The sequence below is a fragment of the Pyxicephalus adspersus genome, chromosome 4 (genome assembly GCF_032062135.1).
Source record: "Pyxicephalus adspersus chromosome 4, UCB_Pads_2.0, whole genome shotgun sequence".
Classification (NCBI taxonomy): domain Eukaryota; kingdom Metazoa; phylum Chordata; class Amphibia; order Anura; family Pyxicephalidae; genus Pyxicephalus; species Pyxicephalus adspersus.
In genome coordinates, this window is record NC_092861.1 from 37,420,297 (window position 1) to 37,448,238 (window position 27,942).

Here is a 27,942-nt window from a genome sequence, read left to right on the forward strand (position 1 = left end):
TCCTATTTTAAAGCTGCATGTTTCTCTTATTTAACAGGAAGATCCAGGACTTCTGCCTATGATACCTAATATAGCCTAAGCACTATGATTGGGTTCACGCTATACAGAAGACTTTCTTGCCTTTATAAACCAGATAGCTGACAGTATGGTCTTTTCCAACACAGGGAAAACGAGTGAGAGGTGTACCAGACTATGTCCTACTCACAACCACGTCTACTACTGTTCCATAAATACTTTACACTATACAGTGCAATACTCTAAAATTCAGTATACAACCGTGAATGCATCATGGCCACATTGCGTAAAACCATGTAGGCCTAACATACAAGATGCAAAGGATGCAGCAATAATCAAGAGGATCACATAACATAAGAATAACAAAAAGTCTTTTTGCTCAGACCACCACATCTGTGATGCAGAGAGCTGGATATTCTTTCTTGAGAATGAACTTGCCAAAGCTTACTCTTAAATGTAGGTGATCATTATACAACAAACTGTCCTTTGGAAGGAAAATCCTATGTATTATATTAGTTCTGGAATGGTTTGGCGTTTGATTCCCCTCTAGACCTCTGTGCCCAGAAAGCTGCAGTATTGCTGGGGTTCAGAAAATTCTGCACAAAGGAAACAGCACACTACCTGGGACCATTAAAGTTGGAAAACCCAAACCCATGCCCTGTTGATGTTAAATACATAGATTATATTGTCAATACTAATGTCAATATCAAAGCTTTTTATTTAGCTAAGACATTTCCTGTCCTCAACAAACTTCCCAGAATTCAGAGCAATCAGCATCCTTTTTGCATCAAATATTGAGCTAGGCCATGGATGACTGCAATCATAGATCACCTTAAGAATCAGGCTAGCAGCTAGACGTAAATGTAAATTTGAATGTAGATCTTCACCATTCAAGCAACATTTTGGTGGGCCAAGTTGTTGGCTCTCAATTTTGCTGTTAGTAGTTTGGAAGTAATTTTCTTTTAATATATATATTTTTTTTAAATAAAGCTATGGGCAAAATGCAAGATTATGTATATGATGCAGACTGTCAGCAGTAGGAACACGGCAGTTTTTGTTTTCCTGGATGCAGTTTTCATACAACCAGCTGCTAATCACACCTTGCCTATGTGTACTCGTAGTCATCATTTAATTAATTTAAAAAAAATTAAATCTAGAAAACACAGTCTTTAAAATTTGTTTGCCATGAGTAAATATATAGACCAGCTATAAAAAAGAAAAAGCTAAGGAAAAGAAAAAAGGATTCTGACCACCAACATTTTTCCAGTATTTTTATTCAAAAAAGCAATAAAACAAAGAGCAGTGAGTAAACTGAACTGATCTGGTTGTCTTTGGTTTCCATAGTTAAATACAACCCCTCATTACGGCATGAACCATGATGATTATACTTACAAACAACAATCGTGTGTCATTTCCCCACTCTATAGTTACCATTTTCCTTTAGTAAAATGCTTCCTGTACTTTATCTTTAGAGCTCTGTATTGGCATACAAGCTTCACCATTGCACAAATATTTTCACACAGTGGTGGATGTAGCCAACAATGTCCCCCTGTGACGAACTGGGCCCCTCTGCTGAACTGACTGTTGGCGGAGGAGGGTCAGGGGCCCTCATGCAGTAGTGACCTTTGCACTTTCCTTTGTCTGACCCTGTTTTTACATATACTTGAATTGCAAAGGATAAGGTTGGCTGTATCTGACTAATTATATTACTGAATGCGGGATACTGAATGTACAAGGTCTTACTCTGGTGCATACTAGAATTGCACTGTCATATTTAGACCCTGACCAACTATTATAATAAGAAAGTGAAGGTAGGGAAATGAAAAGGGAAGTTAGTACAATGCCTATCTGACTTTATATCTATTTCTGGGACTTTAGGTATTGTATTAGTTCTCTGGGGCTGATTTGTTAAAGTTCTCCAAGGCTGGAGAGGATACCTTTTCATCAGCGAAGCTGGGTGATCCAGCAAACCTCGAATGGGTTGCCTAAAAAGTCATTTGCTATTTGTTAGTAAATGTTTTCAACCCTGGACGAGATCTATTCCAGGTTTGCTGGATCACCCATCTTCACTGATGAAAGTGTATCTTTTCCAACCTTGGAGAGCTTTATTAATTTAGGGCTGGTGTGTCTGAAAGAAGACGTGACACATCTGCATGTGGTCTAATTCTTTCTTGTTACATTGATGACGTTTATATACATAAATACACACATGAAGTCTTATAGCAAAACATGCCAAAAATAAAGTACCTAATTACCAACATCAATATCTTTGCAAATAAATATCAGAAAAGATAATAATACTAACATCACACTTGTTACCAGAAAAGGAAGGTACAACATTACAAAAGTCCATACCAACAACACAATAGTCCATACTTGGACTATTTATACCATTGTAGATTTACCCACGGGGGCTGAGAAGGGTGGTGCTGGGCTTTTAGAGGTTCTAGAACTTTACAATAAGAATATTAGAACATTATTTTACAGTTAAGTACACAATACAAAAATAGTCAGAGCTGTTGCTGGGCTCTTCATTCCTTAACGGGTTGATAATTAGTTGATTCTTGAACAAGGAATCTTCATGATGCTAATGTTAAACTGTGCCCTCTCCCTGTGTGGGAATCAAGAAAGTTTGTAAGGTTATGATACTGAAAATAATTTTTATTATTACACTAAAAACAAGAAAGTAGGTTTTAAATGGCTGTCTACTTAGTTCAGTGGTATACTAACAGTTATTCTAACAGGAGGTTATTCTAAAACCTCTATTATTATTTAGTGCAGAAAAGTGTTCATCAACTAGTTGGATATTGAAATATGAAAATATTTTAACATGGCAAGGCACACACTTAAGTGACCATGTGTATGAGACCCATTGGTCCTAAACTAAGACCTAGAACACACAAAAAATAACTTTCACTGGAAGCAATCTATTCCATGGACGATAGAAGGAATGAACGTTGTACATGGAGAGAAGAGGTGGAGAATGATCAGGAAGCACATTGCTGTATCCTTCCCTTTTGTAAATAAAGGCAGTTGTTCCTGACAATTATTTACTGATACAGCAGGATCAATAGGCAATATCAGAGGACAGCTTTACAGATCCTATATGTTTGTGAATGTTAATCTCAAGCAACAAAAATGTATCTGCTCTCATTGGAAGCCTAAAAATGAAGTTTTTGGAGATTAGCTGGTTTACGTGACACATGGGGATTCCTATTGTGTTCACCTCTCTACTGTTAACTTAGGACCCGAAGGTCCCTGGGCAGCCTCAGGTTCATCAAACTTTCTGTCTATTTGACCTTGATGTTTATTCTGGGGTTTACCTTCATATCAATAGTTATGTTCAACTAACAAATCTCTGATTTATTGGAGGTATTAAGTTGGAGGTTATTGGAGGTAATAACGCTGGCTTCCTGTACATTTTAATGTTTTAACTTTTTTCTCTGTAGTAAATCATTTGGATCCATCTGTATTTACTTAAATGCACTAGTTAGTAAATATATTAAAGCTTTACATATAATTAATCTGACATTCTGTACACATTCTGTGGTAGAAAATGTTTCAGGTAAATGTGTTTTCAATGTCAGTGATTGCCTCTCCACCAGAGAATGTTTGCTGAATGTCAGGTTAATATATATGAATATATTTGCATTCCTTGTAATCATATTGTGGAGTTAAAATATTGAAATAGGTAGATTACAAAGAGATAGGCTATGTCTTCATTCTTTTTTTTTTTTAACTACTGAAGCCTCATGAAACTAGAAACACATTCAGTGTGGAGTTTGATAATACCAAACCTAAACAGAGTACCAGGAAGACAGAAGAATTATTTTCTTATTGATGCCAAGGAAAATCACTGCATGCACTGGGTAGGACTTGGCACATCACATCAGAAATATAAATTACTTTTAATATAACTTATTTAGGCTGTAAGAAAAGGACAGATTTTATTGTTAGCAGGTCATTTTCTTAGGGAAGATCTGCTTTAGAAACTATATTCATCTTAAAAAACGACTTACTTAATTACAAATAATCATTGGATTGTAGCATGATATATAAATGTTATGCAATGCTAATCTGTCACAGATAACTAGCTGTTCACACCAATATAATGAATAATGATTCAGCTTACCCCACAACATCCAGACTTGCAATCTCCGCAAAACGTTCCAAGAATGCCATTAATAGCTTGGATAGCACAGAGAACAGCCTGGACTGAACTCATTATGAGCAGCAAACTGAAAAGGGTCAGGTTCCATGGAACTACTTCAGGAGGTGCAACACAAGTATTCCATATTTTTGGGTTTCCCAGGTAGTTTCTTTATAAAACATAATTGTTATTATATATTGTAGTATTTGAAAAACAAAAACATTTAATTTCATGTACTTGGAATGGTATATATAACTAGAAAGGCATGTCTTTTAGTAAGATATAATATAAAAAAAAAAGGTACATAAAGTTGTAATGGGTATGTATGTCTGGCCCACAAGAATGTGATGCATTTATCCTTCATGTCTATCCTGAAAGCATTTAAAATAAGATATTCATGTTACATTTATTTTAAAAAAGTTTTTTTCTGTATTACTGATAGGTCAAACCAAAACATCCTAAACTTAACATTCATTTTTTGTAAATGATTGCTTTGACTCCTCCAACATATTTACTTACCCTCCGTCAAAAGCATATGTCCAGTTTCCATAGCCTATATCACATTTGGGACCCTTGTGTATGCCAACTACAGCTATTATGAAGCTGTAGCCTGCTCCCACAAACCCAATGGCAGCAAAAAGAATAGAAGAAAACATCTGAAAAAAAAGAACATGTATATGGTTAAAGTTCCTTACTACAAGTCTAATCACACACTGTCCTTTTTATTCCACAGAACAATATGCAAGCTTTCAGGCTGCTATCATTGTGATACATAGATTGCTATACCTTGGGGCATTGACCTGAAACACATATGAGGGCAAATGTGGTGGCTTAACTAGGACTTCATCATCTCCAGGACAATGACCCCAAGAGGACTAAGACCAATGGTTCAGAGTAACAGAAAGGCAACTAACCTCTTTAGGTAAGTAAATAAAACATTCAGGCACTTATTTATTAGGGATTCATATTGGTTTTGGCTTCTGATTCCAAAAGAACTAAGAGGTAACTAGCACACAGCATACTGAACATTAAATTACATATATTTGTTTAATGCCTTACCGCAAATCTCCTTCCACATTTCTCATTGCCGCAACAGCCGCAGCAGTCATTGTTCTTCAGTCCAAGAAAAACCAAAGCTGGAAACACCATCTAAAGCAAATTTATGGTACATTTTTGTTACATAATGGCTGATCTTTGAACAAACAAGCTTTTAGATCATTGACATTTGGGCGATTTATAAAATTTCCACATTGCTTTTACTTTTGTATGTTGATACGGGAAATGTACACAATAAGAGAGTTATATAAATAAGTAAAATTGTTCATAATTTTAGTAACTAAGCTGTTAAAGAAAAATACCAGCCAATATTACATGAGCTTACTGACATTTTTTCCTATGTAGGTCCTTATTTTAGGATTTGTGTATTCAGGTGGATACAGAGAATCCCAACCCCTCTTCCTTTCAGTTTTAAGTGGATAATTTGTCAAAACTTCATCTCTGTTTATGTGGGTTTGTCACATAAATATTATTTCTGGGAATACAAGCATTTTTCCAAAAATATCTATTTGAAAGGGGTAATCAGATTGGTTTAACAGAGGTGCGTGTGGATAACAGAGAAGTGTGCTGGATCTAGATCCCAGCAAAGAACATTATGTTGGAAAGTAGGGGATAAACTTCTAATTGCAGTGAAAACATACCAGGAGGATTATGCCGGATAAAATGACAGCAAGAACAAAACAACTTATTTGTTACTTGTACAGCACATCTTCTAAAGAGAATATGACCTACCCATGCAATATGGCTGCCTATAGCATTGTATTGTATAATCCAGGGGGTGTAGTGTTTTTACACAGATTACAGTACTTTGGGACAATGGTAGGTATGATAACTATATGGGCAATAAGGAAATAGGAATTTAATACATTTTAGACAGACTGCACTTCTGATTTAAAGCAAACAGTGGCCAGTCTCCTAAAGCCATCTTAGAAACTAACATTGGCAGATGATAGAGTACAGCTTAGGTCTTTGAATTTAACATTAATATGTACCTGAACTCTGAATGCCTTTTTATTTTAAAAAAAAATAGGAGTATGTTGTAATTTGAAGCAAGAACATTGTTTAAAGAACATTGTGCACTTACCTTTTTAATTTTATTGGGAAGAAAAATTACATTTCGATAAAAGATTCTAATAATTTTGTCATTAAACATCTTTAGGGTTTTTTTCCCTGCAGCTGTAAAAGTATTATGCAATTTAAATAGATGCTGTCAGAACAAGCATATAAAGCACCCTGCCCTTCTTTATTTGCTGTTGAAGAGCCTTGCCCTTGCATTGTCACCTATTGAGTCATTGACCTGAAAGAAACTTGCATCCAGCTATCTGATATGCACATGCTTCCAGGATCAGTATGGCAGAATATAAGTTTGCACCTACAAAAGTCACCAATAGCACTCCCCATATTTGATTCTTGGTAGGACCTTGTTATTGATCATATAACTTGTTTGGCCATGAGCAGATATAGCTTTCTCCACTGTTGTGTATCCACTTATAGTTATCTTATGGTTGTCAAGTTAAAGGAGACCTGACAATTTTTTTTTCCAGTACAGTCTTAATTCCCACCTCTTAATAGCATTGCCCATCATCAATAGGTGGTGGTTGTTCTAGGGCAGACATGCCATGATACAGAATAATGTATATGTATTGCTCTGCTCCTAAACAGGCCTGCTTCTGGAAGTCTTTTAATGGAATCCATAGCTTTGGGGCTGTGACAGTTGGCAGGTAACCTTACAGGTTACTTTTAAACTATCGAAAAAATAAATAATCAATAAATATACTGTAAAACAGTAAAAAAAATGGAGGAAAGGCTTGGATGAGAGCAGCTTTAGAGTTACCCAAAGTTACATACTAGTATTGGAGCAGAGGCACCTCTTGCAGTATAGATAATTAAACAAATGTTCATATGTCCCATATGTGGGAGTAGTGCCAAAAATTAAAATACCTCATATTTTTTATTTTTTCATGGAGCATTAAAAAGGATCTAACCAAGATGTCTATCGGGCTGCTTACTTTACAAATAATATCCACATTGTGTAACCACAAGTAAATTCCTGTTCTTTGTGTTATAGGTCTATTGTCATTAGCAATGAAAAGTCTACCTGATTGTAGCCTGGGACCAAAGCTACGTACACACTTCCAATTATTATCGTTGGAAAACGACGAACGATCCTGCACGATATATACGAACGATCGTATAGCACCGATCCTGCACATAGAGATAACGACACGATCGTTCGTAGATATTGTACACACAATAGATACGATCGTTTAAGCGATAGAGGAACTACGTGCACGACAGGAAAGTGAACGGACGTTCGTTCATCACGCATGCTCTGAACATGGACGATCAACGAACGACCGTACACAAGAACGATGTTCAACGATCGTCGTCCAATCCGATCCGCCGGTCCGGTCGTTCGTTTCCAACGAGTTTCCTCGTTCGTCGGCGTCGTTGGTTACTTTTTTACGAACGATTTTTTGCCCAATCGATCGTTCGTCGTTCGATTGGAACGATAAAAATTGGAAGTGTGTACGCACCTCAAGAACAGGCAACAGTATTTTGACTCTGTATTTGAACATATATAAAGACCTGTTCAAATTTGTACACTTCTTCGGGGGGGTGCTTTCTTATTCAAAATCAATGAAATCAAACTATTTTGACAGATTATTTTACTATGCACTACAAATGTAGATATGTTATGTTCCCTGCCACTGACAAAACTGATTCTTTATTTGTACAACCTTTATCATGGACATGATATATTCAGGGTTGAATATAAGGAAACTTCTGTGAATCAATAACTTGAAATTTTGCACACAGTCCGGATGGATCAGCTAATCCTTCATTTGCAAAACTGAGGTCAAAATATGCATAAACTACTTTTTTTTAATTAAAACATGTTGTGTTTATTATCACTATCACTATTACTATAAAATGTTTGATCAAATAGCAGGTTACACATATACTGCTCAGAAGAGTTCCTAAAAGCCCAGTGCTACTGTAAGGAGTCTATCTGGAAAGTTTCCCAAGGCTAGAGAAAATACACTTTCATCAGCAAACCTGGAATGAATCTGGTCCAGGATTGAAATGTTTGCTAACAAATAGCAAAGTACGTATAAGAATCCATTCCAGGTTAATGGAGAGTTAATAAATCAGGCACATTGTGGTTGGTTTACTAAAGTATTATAAACTGCTTACAGAAAAAAGTTGAATGTGAGTATTCTTTGCAAACTACATTTTCATTGCATTCATTAGGCTAAGTGAAAATTCCCTTTACAGAGTGATTTATTACTTTGAAGCCTAGACTCATTTTGTAAATAATTTTGTAAATCAGACTGAACACATTACATATATATATTGGCATTTGTGAACTCCATGTATCTTATCTCTTACCAATACTCCGGATCCTAGAATTCCCCCAAAATACCAGACTTCATCAGATATATGTCCATTGTTGTCAGCGACTTTTCCTCCAGGGAAAAACAGCAGGATATTGGCTAGGATGCAGAGAACAGCTAGTGGAATCAGGGCAATGCCCAGACATTTAGCGCAGCTTCCAGAGCACATATTGTCGAAAATACCAGTTGCTTCAAATTTATACAAAAGTCTGGAGTGTTCCAGATGATCACATCCAATGTAGAAGAATTCTTCAAAGGCACATTGTAACTAGCCAGCTGCTATGATGGTCTCCAGGCTTTGATTTCACAGTGACCTGACTATTTATATGTCCGCAGCCAATGAGGTCCCATAAATTAGATTACGTATGTAAAAACTTCACTTTGTACCTTGACAACTAAATGTCTCTGTTAATATTCTACCTAATAGAATGCTAAATTTTCATTGATCTGCCTTTCCCTCCCTGAAACAGATAGCAAAATGCCTCCCTTGTTCAGCCCAAAATTTCAACATTCACAACCTTTTTCAGCTACCCATAACCTTCATGAATAATTAACTATTGGATGGAATTTTGTGAGGGACTGCTTTCTCCTTTTACTCGGTCACGGACAAAAATGTCTAAGGCCGAAATGTCAAACTCAAATTAAACAGTGAGTCAAACTCACACAATCTTTCAATGAGCTACATATTGTCCATGGAGTGCCATATCTATGTATTGCTGGAAAAAAATATTATTAATATTATACAGTATATAGCGCAGACATATTAGGCAGCGGTGTACAAAGTCCAGTCATGTCACTACTTGTCCCCCAAGCTCACAATCTAATGTCCCTATCATAGTCATATGTCAATAACACCGTCTAAGGTCAAATTGGGGGAAGCCAATTAACCTAACTGCAAGTTTTTGGAATGTAGGAGGAAACCAGAGTACGTGGAGGAAACCCGTGCAAACACGGGGAGAACCTGAAAACTCCATGCAGGTAGTGTCCTGGCTGAAATTCGAACCTGGGACCCCCAGCGCTCAAATATAGCACTTTGGTACTTAACGTTACAGTGATCATTTCAGCTTACAACATTTTAGTCCATATATTGAGGCCATAAAACATTTCCTGAAATTTTACCCTAAAAAGGTATTATATGCTGTTAGCAGCTGGTAATCGCCTAACATTTTCCTTGTAACATTGTTGTCAACAAAACTCAACTGCATAATGGTTAATGACAAACTTACCTGCACTCTCAAGGACACCCCCATGCATTCAAATTTACCTGGAACCCTTAGATTGAATATCGGTACAGGACTTTTCCCCTTCTCACCCTCTGTGCCTAATGTCATGGCATTGTATTACACTATGTGAACTGCGCTACTGGTTTTAAGACTATTACTTAGTAAAACTGTATTGATCCTGTCTTTTCTTTGAATAAAAATAAAAAAAAAAAAAACATTTCCTGAAGTTTTAAGATAAAATATTATACAACCATGTGGAGCTTTTACTATTAGGATACATGCTGGGTCCTCAGTCAGTGCTAGTCCTTAAATCACCATTGAGCCACCTAGGAGGATAAACCATTATGTGGCATCAGAAGTGCAGTTTGACTTGGTATATACACACAACATACGTTCTGTTCCATGGAGAGGGGAGGGGTGAGGATGAGTGCACAAGCCTTGATCCTTTGTTATGCATAGTGGTCATTCCCAATCATCCGCCGTGAGGGATCCATGAACTAAGTCAAGCCACCGCTGTACACGTCACATTCTTTCCAGAGACATGCACAACCATTCCTCTTGGGCAGTGATTTTATAATGTGTATACATAGCTTTAGGGAATAATCCTGTTAGAAACCTATAATTGGAAGAATGGAACAGGTATCCGTATGGGAAAATCAAAATAGGGGGGTGAATCTCTTCAGGAACACAGCAAAAACCTGATAGGAGCACTCAACCTACATACACTTTCATTTGATTGAAAAATTTAATAACATAAATATATTTTTTAATCTCATGATTTTTACTATTTTAGTGCTTTTTATTATGGCAAAAGCACCATCAGACCATAGGATAATCAGTTTTCCAAGCTCTTATAGAAATTAACAAATATTCATTAAAGCTAAAATAACATTTCCATAAAATAGACAATACACTTTTAATAAAAATAATGGTAAAGGCTTTATTGACATGATATAAATTAGGTTGCTAAATGCAAGTTATGGGCAATGTAATATGTAGGTGATCAGACAGCCATTTTTAAAAGTAGCTGCCTAGGGCTCTATCTAAAAAACAGAGAACCTGACATTCCCTGGTGGGAATCAAATACTCCCATTGAAATACATGGACTTGAAAGATTCCTAGGAGATAATGTTTGGGGGAATGTTTGATTCACTGTTTTATAAATTAAGCCCCTAGAGTTTGCTCAGCAGTATTAAAGGAAGCTGAGGGCCTCATTGTTAGCAATGACTATTCTAGTGCAAAATAAATATAGATAAGATGTAATTTGAATATGAAATACATTGTTTACAAAGTCACAAGGTTTTTTAGGGTTGTACATAACATTTAGTCAGAGTCATGCAGGCTCTTCATCCATAATCTGGCTCCATTTTCTTCCTTGTTTATAATATTTGTACTTAAGGCACGAGTTATGTAATCCAGAAATACATCGGGATTTAGACAGGTCCGTCATTCTGAGTGAAAGAAAAGATTTTTTTGTTATTGTCAAGATATAAATGTATGTTTCTAAAATATGGAACCAATGGGCAGAAATAGAAGGCAAAGTTGGTGAAAATTAGTTGTCAAGTAAGAACAATGTAGACAAGTAAAATGAAGGAGCACAGAAAACCAAAACTATATAAAAAGTACACCATTAGCTGTTTTTCTCACTCTTCTCTTTTGTGACATTGTAAGCCAGAACATTTTGTAGGAATTTAACAACTCTCTTTTTTTAAGAAAAAGAATATCACCCAAAGTAATCTGGCCTCCTCCGCTTGAGGTATCATCAATGTTAACTGGTCTTCCACGAGTACCATAAAACACAAAACCCCAGCAGCGCTTTACATGTAGGTACCCTATGGTAATACTACCAGAGAAGACGACCATGAACAAACTCTAAATAGATTTTCACACTCTGGCAACATTCTAAAGTTTGAAGCTAGCGTGTTAAAGTGCTCAAGTCAAACAATAATTGAAGTATATCTAAACAAATTGACCCTCTAAATCTGGCAAATTCACCTTTTAAAGGTAGCACCTATTATATAGGTACACTGCCACTAAACAAATCAAAGATTTTGAATTAATTAATTTGTGGTCAATACTGGTGCAGGAAAGTTTACAGTTTTTCATATACTGCAGATTGTTAAAAATAGGAATAGGATATTGATAAGAATAGAAAGAAATGTCTTTTATAAAAAGTACCTAAAATTATTGTTATAGGGAAAGTACGGAAACTGCCATTGACCTTTTCATAGAATGGTATTATTCTCACTGCCATGCTAATGACTTAGCTACAATGCCTTCATAGTTCCTTATCTTGAAATATATACCTGGTTTATAATAATGAGACTGGGGCATGTTTTGAACCTCATTTACAGCATGTTGCGTTTTTAAATTAGGGTCAGCAATTGCAGACCTCATATTTGCCTCCATAAAAGTTTCATTATAGGTGGGACATTTCTACAAAAAAAGGAATGACTATCAAGTAGCTTACTTCTACCTTCTGTTTTCTTTATATAAAATCAGTATGTACCTGTTAAAGAGCACAAACAGGATCTCCTTAGTAATAGGTTTGGTATTTATTTTTTGTTATGTCAGGAAACATAGTTACAGAGAATACAGCCTTTCAAACTTTCTCCATGGAGGAAACCATGGTATACTCTGTAACAGTGATACTCATAATATTTGGGTAGAAGATTAGATTCACAAAGAACAACAAAACTTCTGAAACCCAGCTATTAAAGCATTAATGAAGCTGTGTCTTGGCTATTTCATTTGTTAAGTTACTATAAGTAAACTTCATTCTAATGAATTTTGGTTTCTATCATGGCTGCTTTACAGGGTGTTGTATACATAGGATCAAGATCACTTGTGGTCATTAAATTATTTGACTGCACCACCATATGCCCATAAGTAAAGGGATAAAGGTAAAATGTTCAGTTAAGGAAATAGTCCTTGGACACAGGTAAAATGGTAATCAGGTTGGTACAATATAAAAGTGTGATTGATATTTTGGATTACAGAAAACAAATATTTAAAATACCCAAAAGTATATTATGTAATTACTTTTTTTATTACCATGTGTAAGTATAAAAAAAAGAATAACAGATGATCTTTCCAGGGTCATGGCACTAATGGGTAGATATAGCAGAGAAATTCTGCTTAAGTGGTGATTAGTGTAGAGGACAGACTTAGGAGTGGAGCCTAGCCAGTGCTGGATCATTGGGTGGCATTTGATTCATGGAACTAACCTTAGGCAGTATTTTCATGTGTTTGTTTTTCTTAAGGTAACACCCAGTGTAAAAGAGGCAGAGTATAGTATCCTGAATGCTTTTTGAAGGGATCTGTTATTGAGTGGAGGACACTCACTGAGACATGCAGGTGTGTTCTGGTGGTCCTCCGGTGGGCAGATGTAATGGTTAGTCACTGCCATGGCATAACACTGGGGCAGAAGCAAGGAAGGAATAGAGGCATTTGCCCTGGGGACAGGGATAGGCAAACAAAATGAATTTGCCATTTTATTATATACTGATTCAGATTTTACATCAGCTTCTGTTGCACTTTTTGGTATCCTATTATATGGAACCTCAGAGCTTCAAAGGTGCTAGAGGATTTTCTTTTGCTAAATGCTGTAACCGTGTCTGAATGGAGGGCAGATATAGTTTTTAATGTGACATAACTCTGGACTTTGTAAAGCGATGCATAATATGTCGATGCTTGAGAAATACTGTGTAGTAATAATAATAATAATAATAATAATAAATTCCACCAAATATTTCGGGCTGTGGGTCCTATTCTGATCAACATTTCAATTCTTATATATCTTCACTCAGGGCCACCAGCTAAACAGCATATTTTTAGGTCCAGGAGGCATATGCCCCCCTCCCTCCAGACCTTGTCATTCCCTGGGCAACTTTGAAAAATTTTTGGTGGTAATCTTGTAAAGTTTTACGTTAGGCTTGTGAAAAAGCTTAGTTAGTAATTTGGGATTGACTTCAAACTGAATTTGCTTTAGTTAGTAATTGGGAATAAACTGAAACTGAATTTGCTTAAGCAAAGGTGTGCAAAAAAATCTAATAATTTTCAACCTATAAATTATTATTAGACAGTATTTATATAGGGTCAACATATTACGCAGTGCTTTATAAAGTCCATAATGTCACTAGCTGCCCCTAGCCGACAATCTATGCCCCTACCTCAGTCAAATGTCTTTAGTGCAGTCTAAGGTCATTTTTTTTTGGGGGGGGGGGAGTCAATTACCTAAACATGGGGAGAACCTGCAAACTCCATGCAGATAGTGTCCTGGCCGAGATTCAGGAACAGTTTGTAGTTTTTTTAGCTAGCTGGATTAGGAGCCAGGGAATGTTTGTAATATTTAGTGATTTACTCTTCCCACATGCACCTTGCCCCTTCTAGTTATAAATTGATTTGAGTAGATCTATTTTCTGGTTTGTTGTATTTGCTGCAGACAGACACTGAGGATATTCAGCTGCTGTGTCAAGTCTGTATTTCTATGTAATTCTTACTAAATCTCTCAATTGGAATGCTCACAAAGATTACAAAGATTACCACTATTTCCAAAGGTGCCTTTGTGTGAAAGAGTTGCCATATGCTACCTTATTGAGCTAAATGGAAGTGAAGGGGGGTACCTAGGAAGGATTACCGGAGAAAAGCTTAGGGTAGATATCAGCAGAGGCAGCAAGAAGTGAAAAAAGTTTCACCCCCTTAATACTATGCTAAAAAATAGGGCCCTGCGATTATGTAGATTACAAGAGTATGCACACTAGGTCACAGATCCTTTGTCAAGTAAAATAGGCGCCAAACATTTTTGTGAATCCTGTATTTAGCTGAGATACTGGATTTGTTATTTAACATTTATTTAATTAACTATTTATTTAACATTTTTTGTTATTTAACATTCAATATTTGTTTATATACTATGTTGAAGAGGTTATTATAGTGAACCATGAATATTAGTCTTTTTAGGTGTTTTACAGCTAGGGGGTTACAGCTAGGTTTTTTCAAAAGCCAGTAAAGGCTTATCCTTGGAGTTGACAGTAGTGCTGTTTTTCTTTAAAATGAATTTGTCATTTTTGTAAGCGGTTGCAAGAGTTAACCATTTTTGGATGCTACATGCATCTGAAAAAACCTGCAGCAATTTTACCGCAAGCAAACGCTCCCCCCAAAAAAAATGTGAATGAATGAACCTATTCATTTAAATGTCAACCGTTTTTAATGGGCTGAAATTAGCCTAGGAATATTGAGAAACTGGATTCTCCTACTTGTAGCATTTTATACATTAGACCTGATTTTTTAAAGTGCTCCAAGGCTGGAGAGGATACCTTTTCATCAGTGAAGCTGGGTTATCCAGCAAACCTGGAATCCTAGATCCATTCCAGGTTGCTGGATCATCCAGCTTCACTAATGAAAGTGTATCCTCTCCAGCTGTGGGGAGCTTTAATAAATCAAGTCCATTCTTTTTACAATTTAGTATTTATTATTATATTGTGTGTTTTAACTATTGGTGGAAAAAATAATGGATTCTGATACTATTGATAAAAACTCTGCCTATATTGCTGATATATTAAGTAGCATGATCTTCAGAAGAAACCTTTATGAATAAACAATACAAATCTAGGGAATGTCAATCTGTTATAACATGCTTAAAATGAGTATGGCTGGAAGCGCAAATTCTCCTGTCCAGTACATGAGTGTGTTTTATTTATTTATTTTTTTACCTGTTTACAACCTTTACTTTTAGGTTTGGCTGCATAACTTTTATGTGTAAAGAATTTTGAAAATATGCAGATATTTTGTAATGGAAATACATATTGCTAGAAAGGAAGATAACTTACCCCGCAGCACCCGCAGCATTTGCAATCCCCACAGATTGTCCCAATTAAACCATTGATGGCTTGTATAGCGCAGAGTACAGCTTGTACCCCACCCATGATCAGAAGCATTGAGAAGAGGGTCAGATTCCAGGTGATAATGACGTCTGTGTCTACTTTGTTTTTACCATCTGCATCCTGATATACTTGGCATTCTTGCCATAAAGTGTGGTTTCCAAGGTAATCCCTTCAAAAAAATGTCAGATATAAAAATACAGCCTTATTTCACACAAAAACAATTCCACATACATTAATGCAATAAAGGTGTAGATATTAGTCTCTTATCTCCTCTAATCTAATTGTTATTGCTTTATAGAGGTTTACTTATAAATATTTTACCCAAGATTCACTCAACTTTTAACGAAAATTTACAGATTCAATTGGATTCTTTGGATTCAATTAAAAACTCTTATAACATTCATGAGTAAAGGTTGATGGTAAAGTCTAATTATGATGATTTGAGGGATGATAGTGATGTATGAATAAGAGGGGCCAACAAATTACTGAAGCTGGTGGTCTCTGAATGCTAAGAAGCTTCACTACACAATGGCTTTGTGGTAGCTGAATATTAAAGACTGTGCATTCCGTGTTTTGGAGTATAATGGGGGCATCATATGAGGGTAATCAGTAGTGGATAAGTATGAAAAAGCTACACAAAAAAAGTCTGAGGGTGAGCTACTGTATCATATTTTAGATAGAAGTATATATGTTTATTGTGTGTGTATATATATTTATATTTTGTGTATAAGTTGGTACATAAATATGTCTCATACATATTTTTGGTTTGTATGAATCTAGTAGCTAACCAGTAAAAGCCTTTCTTTCTCCTAAATTGATATTTGTTTCTCCAAAAATGTGTTGCTCTTTTAGTCATGTGTCTATCCTTTGTTACAATTGCTAAAAATAACATTCCTTATTTATCATGTCTATGATATAAAAGAAATAAATATATGTATATTTTGTAATGTTACTATAATTTTTATTTATTTACATTTATCTTTACTTATATGAACAATAGTTTTTAGACCTACCCATTATTAAAGGCATAATCCCAACGGTCTGATCCCAAATAACATATTGGTCCTTTATTGATAGCCACTGCAGAAATGATAAAATTGTACCCAGCTCCAACAAATCCTATAGCAGCAAATAGGATAGAAGAAAAACTCTGCGGGGAAAGAAAAATGAAAACTAAGATATTTATCTGGCTTTTTACTGACAAATAGCAAAAGTATTATTTGGTAAATCATTTAATCAATAAAAATAACTAGGTTGTAGAAAAAAGGTATTATTATCGAATACATAGCATTTTGAAGGGTGAGGTTTAAGCCCCACCCTGTCCTGTTCAGGAACCATGTCCTATGTATTCCAAAGTCCTATTAATTTTCTATTTGTTGTTTCCAGTTATAATTAAGAAAAATAATCATAAGTCTAAAAATATCTAAAGCATTCCTCAAGCTTATCATTCAGTGATTGGGTCTATGGATTTGTGATGACTTGTTCTTCTTTCAGTGGTTTTCTTCCAGCTAAACCCATGAACATAAATTATGTGAACCCAGTCTTTACTGGAAAACCCAATTACTAAAATTAATTAGAACTATAACTATGTCACCCTCACCATCCCTGTTCCTAACACTTATTTCTATCTTCATTCCTAACTCTATTACTTCCTCAACCGACAACTGCAACCCTAGAATTAAACCATAAATGAACCTTTTTTTTGAAACCTAACCTCAACTAAACTTTCATCTGCACTATTACGTGAGCAGCATCGTCCCAGATTCGAATTTCGGGCAGGACACTCTCTGCATGGAGTTTGAAGTGTGATTGCAGGGGTTTTCTTCAGTTTCCTCCCACATTCCAAAAACATGCGGTTAGGTTAATTGGATTTTGCCCCACAATTTACCTTTGACTGTAATAATGATATATGACTTTGGAAGGGACATTAGATTGTGAGCCTTTTTGATGGACAGTTAATGACATGACTAAGGACTTTGAAAAGTAATGAGTAATCTGATGGTGCTAGTCGTCCATCGTCCGAACAACCGTCCTGGCGGATCCATGGACTATGGACAATTAAGGATCATAATTCAAGGTAAGGGGGAGAGCGCACAGCAGGGTGCGGCACGGTCGCTCTCACCCTCCCCTCTGCATAGAGCAGAACGGTACTGTATGTACAGCACTTGTTCATGCATCGTGGAGTGCTAGTCATTATTGCACGTGTGTATGCCGCTTTACTACAAGAAGTCATCTATCTTTAGCATCCAACTGGACATATTACATAATTTGTCTCAAGGATTATTTCAGACTGTATGCCTAGATAACTCCCTCCAGCAAACCACTTATATTCATATACGTAAGTCAATGGATTTTGTGCCTGCCGACTCGGAAAATAATAATTCTATATACTGAACACTGAGCTAATAGGAAGGACAAGAAATTGCTCCTTTTATTGCAGGTACTTACTGCAAATCTCTTTCCACAGCTTTCATTGCCACAGCACCCACAGCAGTCATTTTTTTTCATACCTAAAAACACCAGTGCAGGGAAAATCATCTATATAAAAAAAAAAAATTAGAGTTTTATTATATTATAGTATATATTATAATTTGTAAGCGATTCTTTTTTAGTATATATTGGTACACAATGGGCTGTGCATTATCATAGGAGATGTTTAAACTCCAATTGTTACTGTGTAGTTATATTGTAACTAGTTTGTGAGTGTTTTAGAGTAGTTCATACTGCCATTTACCAAGTGATAACCCTGTTGCTCACCATTGTCAGTTCTCCAACTACCCGACAACTAATGTAAAGCCCACATTTTGTTTGCTCTGTGTACTGTATATAACAACTAAAATTCCTTAAGTAAAAAACTGTTTTCAACTTTTTTACACTGTGCTGTGTTATCCTCCAGCCTCCTTTAGCCACCTCCTGTCTACATGCAATTGTCCTGTGTTTGTTGATGATCGTTACTGTTGTCTGGCTTCCTGATCAGGTTCACAGGAAGTATTTTAATAAAGCTCTAGATCTGGAAAAAAAAATCACTTTTGAAATTAAAGTAACATATTCAATTGATGTGGTCCACATCTCCCTACCTTGTTTGCATTGACCTGCTAATTTGCTGGATACCCAATTGTCCAACCTCTGATGTATTTAGGCATAATTAGAGACTCATGTTAGAAAACATGTTGCACCAACTGTGGTTAGCCGCATTCAAATTTTTTAGTCCTAAAGGCCCATACAGATGGTCATCAGACATGTCACTGACAGATGAACAAACTATCTCTGTACAAATAGCACTGTTCTGTTCAGTAGAGATGGGAGGGATGAGCAAACTGAATCCAGCTGTTCTCTGCTCCATAGGAGTGCACGGCAGTCATTCCTGGATCAGTCATTTAGCAGTACACGATTGTTTGCCTTGAGCGAGGTGTGTACAAAGCTTAAAGAACTTATGATTTATCTCTTATCAACATCCAACATCTCTCTTATCCACATTTCAAAAATCTCAGTTTTCTATTTTCTTCAAATGACAACTTTAAAAATAAATGAAATGAGAGTGGTAACATCATTTTATCCATGCAAGAACAGTTTAAAGTGAACTGTAAAATAATAAATAACTATCCTAATAGAAATACAGTTTTAGATATGTTTTATGAACTGAGCCCATAGTCAGTTGCATGGACCTAATAGTTTGTTTAGTTGTCACCATGTTATTGTTATTGTTAGATGACAAATTGTGTGAAGATTGTTATGCATTGAGAACACAACTGCTACATAGCTCTTCAAATGAAATCTTCTTTATTTCAGAAAGACTCCTAAAATACTCTCCCATAAAATGGCTTACATCTAACAAAAGATTACCAGTTTACATATATGGTATATTGTGCTTTACTCACCAGCACTCCAGATCCCAAGAGTCCACCTAGATAGAAAACTTCTTTCGTTATGTGATCATTGCTTTTTGCAACCTTTCCAGCAGGGAAAAACAATAAGATATTGGCCAGTAAACACAAAACAGCCAAAGGAATGAGTGTAATGCCCAGGCACTTGGCACAACCTCCCGTGCACATCTTTGACCTTAACAAGTAACTATTCTATATATATATATATATTTGTGTGTATTTAAAATTTGCTATCTTATAAAATGTCACTGTCCTGTAAGAGACAGTCCAGTGTACTGTCATCCACTATTGAACAGTGCGCTATTGACTGTGGTTTTATGGTGACCTGGCAATTTATATGTCGCACAGCCTGTGGATAAAATCCTATGAGATAATGCTCTGAGCAATAGTTTGTCATAGCAACTAATAACCCCTGTTAATATTCTACTCAAACATCCAAGACAGTGACATTGGCTATTGTTTTTCATACAAATTAAATATATAATGCTACGTCAAAAGCCAAGAATCAACAAACCAGAGCCATTGAAAAAAAAAAATTGAAATACTTTTACTTTATGAACTTAAGTCACAGGAAACACTTATTTTGGAAATTCCAAAGTACAAAGAAAATCTGTAAATAAAGTTTAGAACCTTTTATATCCTCAAATGTAGCTTTCAACCAATTTCTTCTTGTGGATTTGCCTTGTTTGATCTGAGATATTTCTATTAGGAAGGAGGTTTGGGCTTGCTACTTTTATGGGTTTCGTCCTTTCACGTGGGAATCTAGCAAATTTTTGTGCCTGAGATAAATCTTAATGGACTGCATGGCATTTAAACTATGGCTATGCAGGCTTAGAAGGGTCAATAATAAGGTTTGTGGATATTCCCCATTATTTTACTGAAAGCTACTGTAGGGAAAGGATAGGAAAAGCTGACAAATGACAAAGTTAGAGATAAGGGTGAAAACTGTATTTTAATTGTGATTGATAAGTTTTATGGAACCCCCTTGTTGTCTTTTTATTTGTGCTCATTGAGGGCTTTTGTGGTTGATTTTAGTTCAGGAGTCATTTATATTCCATAGGTGTATTTTTTGTTTGTTTTTTTTGTTTTAAAGTTATGTTTTATTAATGTATGTCAATAGGCTGTTTATTTTCGGTTAAACTGCTTATTAGTATTTGTTGAAAACCTTCCCTGGGACATTGTTTTAGTGGTATGTTCATTTTTTATGTTTATTTATTTATTTATATTTGATGTTAATAAGGCCTTTTTTACATTTGTGTTACCTATAATAGAGCATTCTTTTTTACTAATAAACTAAACCATCCCCCGTTATAATACTTGCATTTAATATATTCCCATAGATAAAATAAAAGTTAGACATACACCAGTTTAGCATACTGGTCCTGATTTAATAAAGCTCTCCAAAACTTGAGAAGGTAGACTATCATAGGATAACATGGAAACCTGAAATGGATCTGGTCCAGGATTGAAAACATTTGCCAACTAATAGCAAATAATTTTTAATAAATCCACTCCAGGTTTGCTGGATTACTCGATGATAGTGGTCTCCAGTCTTGAAGAGCTTTAAAAAATTGGGTCCATTATCTCTAATTAAACACGTCCTGCAGCCAAAAAATGTTTCACTGCTGTATCTTTTGCTGTATATTAAATATAGTAAAGCCTGTACTTTACCTGTCTAGTAAATATGAGCAAAGTCTTTGTTAAAAAAAAAAAAAAAAAAACTAAATTGTCCAATTTACACTAATGTATCATCTATGGTCTCTTAACTGCTGTAAAAAAGCACCTGCCTACACCCTTTTTCTCTAATATATTTTAGACAATTCCCCCCTTTTGCAAATGTTCTGCTTCTGGCCATATTTACACTGCTGTATCACCTGTGTTCTTCCCAATGAGAGTCATTGGCAAGTCATTTGTGCATCAATGAGAGCAAGGGCAGTCACAGTGAACTACTGGCCAGTTTCTAACTGCCTAACTGCCACAAAGTGGACCTAACACCTTGTGTTGCTGCTAAAGCTGGAACTGAAACTGAAATGAATAAGATTGGGGTTCTGCTGTAGTTGCTGCTGTTGATTAGATACTCATGTTCCTAAAATATTATGAAAACCTAGTCTCTATGAAGACTGAAAATCTGTTTGTTGTTTATTAAGAATTTCATCAAGGTATACACTATGGGAAGAAGGACTTTTAATAGGACCTGAAGTAAAGGCTGCTCAATTAATTTATAACTAGAAGATGAAATGTGTACAAATGTGGAGGAGTTCACAGAGAATTAACAATGAAAACATTCCCCAGAACTCAATTATTCTAGATAACTCTGTTTGTGTTGTTTAAATGCAATATCCTATTCTGTAATATACATTTTGGTTGGAAATTTGTAAAGAATTTAAGTGTAACAGTGTTATGGGGAAGAAGTATATGATCATCAAGGCAACCAAAAGCTGATGCTACGCATGTGCAGTAGCAACTTGAAGCCAGAGCGATCAGACAGGTAGGAGGGACTCTTGCAGAAGGAACATCTCCTTTCCCCTTTTGCAATAATGACCTTCCTCATTGTGTATTCTTAAAAAGGAAACATTAGTTCATTTTGAACAGCAAGTGCTTTTTTCTGTTTTTTTTAATTGGTGCAATCTTGCTTATATTTTGTCTGTCAACTGTCTTGCCACATTTTTGGGGTTGCCAGTCCTGGAAGTATTAGGTATAGATTTTTTCCCCTGCAGTATAAATTTGTGTATCACGTTGAAGGTTATCATCTTTTATCTGTAGGCATGAGTGAAGAACTATTTAGGGTCTGGTCAAATATGTTACAAAAGTCAAACTTTTCTATGAGATGCACTTTTTCATAAGACTTTATCTGATGTGCAATTATAAATGTCAACTAAAGTGTATAACACACAAAATCTCAAAGTAAAGATACAGGAAAAAAAAGAAGCCACATACGGACTTATAAGCTTTATTTTTGGGTTTAGTTATATATTAACAACGAGTCCAAGTAGTTCAAAACCGGTAGATTGAAAGCTGGTAAAAACAAAGGAAAAAGCATTTGTCCTATAATCAGAAAGCTCTTCATTTTATTGAAGAATTTATTGTGAACTTTGCTCACGCCTGATCCACACCTTGAGTATTTCTGTTTGAAATAATAAATTGAGGTTTGATAGATAAAGCCAAGTCAGCAAATGAGGTGTCCTGTTCCATATTACCTAAATGCTTTTATTTAATTGAGTTTTTTGAAAGATGCGGTTTCTAAATAATCACATTTTCACTTGCACTGTAAATTTAACTGGCAGCATTGCCTCCCCATTTTGGATTTTTTTCACCCCAGGAGTAATTTGTTTTCATGATTGTATAGCATATTCCTTTTCTGTAGGGATTTTTTCAAATTTTTTTCCTAAATTTTTGCTTCACTCACACTTAATTGTTTTGGATAGATACATTACATTTTTCAATGGAACCACCAAAATGGATGATCAAATCTCTTGCTCATACACCATCCATTTACATATAATACCTGCCACATTTTTTGATTCTTACTACATTAGGAATTGTTGATGGCAATAACACTGTATACATTGTAAGTTGTGATTCCTTTCCTACGCCAATGATTCAGTGATATGTTTGGATGCAAACCATGTCATGGTGAACTAAACATAATATATTAGAGATAAATTATTTACAATACATTTCATTTTTTGATACTGTATACTCATTTGTTTACGTATACTATATACTATTTTATTGTTACAAAGAGAAATTATGAATTGTTACATGTTATACATGAAACTATTAAATAATGTAATAGAAGTATTCTCTGGTGTTCTGTTTATGCTTATCACAGTCATTTAAAGGTCACTGATAATATATTTTTTTCACATGACTATAAATCTGATGGAGGGCAGTAAAACCTTGGTAAGAGAAAACATGTGATACGGGGATGGTGTCAGTCACCTGCTTCACTGTACCTACAAATAAATAATACAAAACAAAAGAATGTATCATGTTTTATAGTATCTGTCTATATGATGTGGTGCTTACAAATGTCTACATTTTATTTCCAAATAAACCAGTGTAATCTTTTTTTAAAACAATGACAGTTAAGAAGTTAAGGTGCGTACACACTTCCAATTTTTATCGTTCCAATCGAACGACGAACGATCGATTGGGCAAAAAATCGTTCGTAAAAAAGTAACCAAGACAAACGACAATGATATTTTAATTAGATCACAAATGCTTGGTGAGAATTTTTTACAATTCATACTACTGTGAGATGACATATTTATGAAGTACTTTCGCGCTTCCAGCGAGCGCGGATTTTATTGATGAATCAGGGGCAATGACTCCAAACCTAAAGGGTGAAGAAGCTCCTGAAGATAGTTTCTGCCAATTTGCTTCTGTTTTACATAAATGTGCTGCGTTTGGAGTATGTTCGCATCTCCTCCCATTCTTTTAGAGTCAGAGCTGCTACTGAAGCAGATGTGTTGGGTTTTTTGGCCACTGAGATTTGCAGGATAGGTGATTGGCTGTCTAGTTGTTTTCAGACCTGACCTTTGTGTGCATCCTCTATTTCATGACGAAAAGCAATTGTTTGGATTATAGGACATTCCTTCATCCTTTGGGCCTGTCACAGAATGAGTATCAGAGTTTACACAGAGCACCAGTTTTCTTGTTTAGGAAGAGGTGGTATGAGATGGACGAAGTTTTCTCTTATTTTTAATTCTTGTTTGAGTTTCTGGCTTTCACCTTCCGTTCTTGTGGTCCATTTGGGTGGCAGCAATATTGGCTACATGGAAACCCTGGATACCATCTTTTCTATTCAGCTTGACATCTAAAATCTTCAGTTATCTGTTCCTGCCCTTCATGTAGTATTCTCCGAAGTTGTGCCTAGGTTGGTATGGCTGGAATGCCCTTCCCTTTATTGTTTTGAGAAGACAAGGAGACGATTGAATCAGCAGCTTTCTAAATGTTTGCCTCAATTTCATTGCCTTTTATATTGACATGTGGATCTTGAGGGTGGTTTGCCTAGTATTTATAGGTCTGATTCTGTACATTTGTCTGATATTGGCCTTAACATATTTAATCTTGGACTGCAGTCTGCGATCAAATTAGGGTTGGTGGCAGCCATGGGGATTGACACTGCTGACTTGTGGTGATTTTAAATATTAAAGCTCGAGTTGTGGTGGCTGGGCTGCCAATTTATTTGAAATTGATAAAACAAGCCATGGCCAAGTAAAATTCAGCAGCAGTCGCTCTCCTACTTATTTAAATTATTATAAATTAGGTGTAACTTTAAGTGTATTATGCTGGCTATAATCCCACCTTGGGTTGCAGCCCTTCAGACACACCAGAGCAGGCAGCAAAAAAGTGAGGTAACAGGATGACAGATAATCTCAAAGTGGTTGGCAAAATAAAGATTGGGGAGGGCACAGAAACTGGAGTCAGTAACTGGCGAAGCAGCAGGAAGGTATGTGGGAATCAGAGGAGGCAAACAAAAACTCTCTAGGTCATAGGAGATACTCGGGGGACATGAGGGCCACAGGAGGTCACTAAGGCACATTAGATAATAGGAGACACTGCAGCAGGGTAGTTGGGGGTGCACTTCTATACCTCTAAGTGCCCAGGTCACTCAGGTCACCTCCTGATTGATTGTGATGGTAATTTACAAAACTTGAAGATGAAACAGTATAAGCAAACATGAAGGGTTCACAAATCAGACCCTTTCTTTTCTCCTTCCATGTAACCCCTGGAAAAAAATCAACAATTCTAGAAAGAAATAATCTGATAATGGCACTCCTTGAGTGTTCCCTGATAGTTCTCAACAAAGAAACTCAGAAGGCTACTGCCAAGCCCACAAGCTGTTATTAGGTGGCTGGCCTTCATCATGACCAAAGGACAAATGTATTCCCAGTAGAGAAAAGAAAACTAAAAAAAAATTTAAAAAATGGAATTTCCAAGGACAAATATATGCACAGACAAGACCTGAAATATGTGATTATCTCTGTTATGTCTATGTTTATCACTGTCTTGGTATGACAGAACAATCCCCAGACAGAAAATCTTCCTTGGTTATTGACCCTGAGCTTTGAATAATGCGAACTTCACCGATTAGCAGACAAAGCTGCCAGTTACAAGAAATACTTGTATAACCATAAAAGATGGTAATTACGTGTTTCCTGTTAGCAGGCCGCCTCTTTTCCATAAGAGCCAAGGTTCAATGTACATTACTTTAAGGCTGGTAAGTCAGTATATATAAATGTGTTTTGTTCAACAATTAGTTAGGCACATAGTGACTAAATTCAGGTATAGAACATTAACGATTCAAATGTGTGAGCAATTATTTGGCTGCAATTGTTAGCCTGCTGTTTGCACTTACAGCTGGGTTGATTCTGAGTTGAATAGAGCAGTCCTACATGATAATAGAAGTACTCTGAACTATGTTTCCTCCCTGATCTGCACGCTGTAAGTGAAACTACTTGCATTGTACAGAAACGTATTCGTCACATCACATGATCACCTACATAGTGTATCGGTAACATATTACATGCCTGTTGGTATGAGTTATATCACGTGACTTGTATGTGAGTGCAGCTCTGTGACTTGTAATTCAGGCAGGAGATTCCGGAGTGCAGATTCAACTTTGGGAACTAGTTTCTTCCTTCTTGTTTAATATTCTTTTTGTTAAATGAGAGGGAGTATTTCCAGCCAATTGTACCAGACTCCTAAATCAATTTTAAACATGAGTATTTCTAACATGTGCTTTTTTGGTGGGAGTTTTTTGGTACTGTACTTCAAAACGCTGAATCTTTATACACACATTGTAAAATTCATTAATGATATTTTTTCTTAATTATAAAAAAGAACAAACATATTGGTTAACATACATCTAAACATAGATGTTGTTTTTGGTTTAAAAAAAACTTTTTTTTTTCTTGTTTCAACCAAAAAGCTAAAGTTGTACATAATGCATATATACCCTTTACCATATTATTAAAAACGTTTTTCTTTGTTTCCGTTTAGAGGGTAAAAGCGCTCACCCACTCTCTTAAGTTACGTACACACGGCAGATTTTTATCGCCCGATAATCGGCATCGGCCAAATATCGGGTGAAAATCTGCCGTGTGTACAGTCGGTGTCGTCCATCGTCCGAACGACCGTCCTGCCGGATCCACGGACGATCTCCATAGAGCATGAACGGTGCTGTATGTACAGCACCGTTCATGCATCGTGCAGTCCCTTGTCGTTGGAAAGGATCGTAAAAGATCCTTTCCAACGACAAAAATTGCAAGTGTGTACGCAGCTTAACAAAGCGTCCCTGTTGTATAGTTCTAGTGGTAACTGCTAACAAACTTAAAGTTTATAAAGATATTTCTAATGTAGTCCCCAAGGGGTCTTCCAATTGGCACATTTGTTCAGATGTCTAAAAATGAGATTCTCTTTACTTTGGGAGATGTCTGCTAATTTCCTCTGCGTAGAATAGGATGTGAAAGGAAATTTCCCATTGGTATACAGAAAGTAAAAAGAAAAAAAAAATAACGGTTGTTTTAACCTTTCTCTATTCAAAGCTAAAATTTTTCATGAACATTCCTCCATGCCTAAAGGTAGAATTTGTGAAAATTGTAATATTTGCCCTCTAATAATTTTTAGGTGTTGTCAGCATGGGACAAGAATAAAAGGATTATACCAAAAAAATATACCATCAGAAATCTGTGGGCTGCCATTGCTGACCTCTCCATCTAAAGATTATAGTTCCCTGACTCGTGCTTTGTCTTTCTGGATGAGTTCATGTTAACACTTTTATAATGTCCCTTCCTAAACAAAGTTTCTTCCTATCCTTCATCTGCCTTCTGCTATTCCAGGAAAATAGATTGAGGGTATTTGTTCAGTGTGAACACTAATAATTGTAGGTGAAAGACTAACAGCAGAAATAGCTGCAATCACATGATCTTGGTCTCTGCAGTGAAGGATACAGCAATCAGTTTTTCCTGGTCATGATAGTTGGTGACATCATACAATCCTTTTTTTTACATAGTAAAAGCAATGGAACAGTGTTTGTCATCACTTGGGAACTTTATTTGCATTGGCTTGTGATATTGGTTGAGTGCATTCAGTTTAATTCAAGATAATAGATCATAAGTCGTAATAATACAATTGTATCATTTTTTTTTCCAGACTTTACCTTCTATACATTCATCAAATGGCTTCTACACTGGAGTTTATCTCTAGGAGATCTCCCATTGTGTGCACTGGAGGTTGTGTGGCATCCAGCCAACCACTTGCAACAGGCATTGGTTTAGGTAATAATATTATATTATTATAAAACAGGATAAATATAGTGCCAAC

The 27,942-nt window shown here is 35.9% G+C and overlaps 3 protein-coding genes across 3 annotated transcripts in view; 1 reads left to right on the top strand and 2 right to left on the bottom strand.

The window, feature by feature from the left end:
- Positions 1 to 1,272: 1,272 nt before the first annotated feature.
- Positions 1,273 to 8,998, bottom strand: LOC140328356 (transmembrane 4 L6 family member 4-like). The gene is made up of 5 exons (XM_072407885.1): positions 8,615 to 8,998; positions 5,225 to 5,314; positions 4,685 to 4,821; positions 4,148 to 4,334; positions 1,273 to 2,626 (listed from the first exon to the last, which is right to left on the bottom strand). Exons 1-5 carry the CDS (start codon positions 8,786 to 8,788, stop codon positions 2,609 to 2,611), a joined length of 606 nt encoding a protein of 201 aa, XP_072263986.1. The 5' UTR covers positions 8,789 to 8,998; the 3' UTR covers positions 1,273 to 2,608.
- Positions 8,999 to 10,568: 1,570 nt separating this feature from the next.
- LOC140328355 (transmembrane 4 L6 family member 4-like) lies at positions 10,569 to 19,897 on the bottom strand. Its single transcript, XM_072407884.1, has 5 exons — positions 19,606 to 19,897; positions 18,176 to 18,265; positions 16,741 to 16,877; positions 15,674 to 15,896; positions 10,569 to 11,293 (listed from the first exon to the last, which is right to left on the bottom strand). Exons 1-5 carry the CDS (start codon positions 19,777 to 19,779, stop codon positions 11,276 to 11,278), a joined length of 642 nt encoding a protein of 213 aa, XP_072263985.1. The 5' UTR covers positions 19,780 to 19,897; the 3' UTR covers positions 10,569 to 11,275.
- Positions 19,898 to 26,862: 6,965 nt separating this feature from the next.
- The window catches only part of LOC140328357 (glutathione hydrolase-like YwrD proenzyme), a 31,848-nt gene continuing 30,768 nt past the window's right edge, over positions 26,863 to 27,942 (top strand). Inside the window, exon 1 of the mRNA XM_072407887.1 lies at positions 26,863 to 27,896. Within this exon, the coding sequence (XP_072263988.1) occupies positions 27,797 to 27,896 (100 nt within the window). The 5' untranslated portion in view covers positions 26,863 to 27,796. The remainder of the gene's footprint in view (positions 27,897 to 27,942) is intronic.

Bases quoted from the DNA above. Each gene is read 5' to 3' on its own strand.
- LOC140328356 (XM_072407885.1), bottom strand. From the start codon at position 8,788: ATGTGCTCTGGAAGCTGCGCTAAATGTCTGGGCATTGCCCTGATTCCA. The intron at 5,315-8,614 runs GTAAGAGATAAG...AATTTGCTTTAG, and splicing joins TTCTAGGATCCGGAGTATTG to ATGGTGTTTCCAGCTTTGGT. The intron at 4,822-5,224 runs GTAAGGCATTAA...CTTTTTTTTCAG, and splicing joins AATGTGGAAGGAGATTTGCG to ATGTTTTCTTCTATTCTTTT.
- LOC140328355 (XM_072407884.1), bottom strand. From the start codon at position 19,779: ATGTGCACGGGAGGTTGTGCCAAGTGCCTGGGCATTACACTCATTCCT. The intron at 16,878-18,175 runs GTAAGTACCTGC...CTTTCCCCGCAG, and splicing joins GCTGTGGAAAGAGATTTGCA to AGTTTTTCTTCTATCCTATT. The intron at 15,897-16,740 runs GTAGGTCTAAAA...ATTTTTTTGAAG, and splicing joins GATTATGCCTTTAATAATGG to GGATTACCTTGGAAACCACA.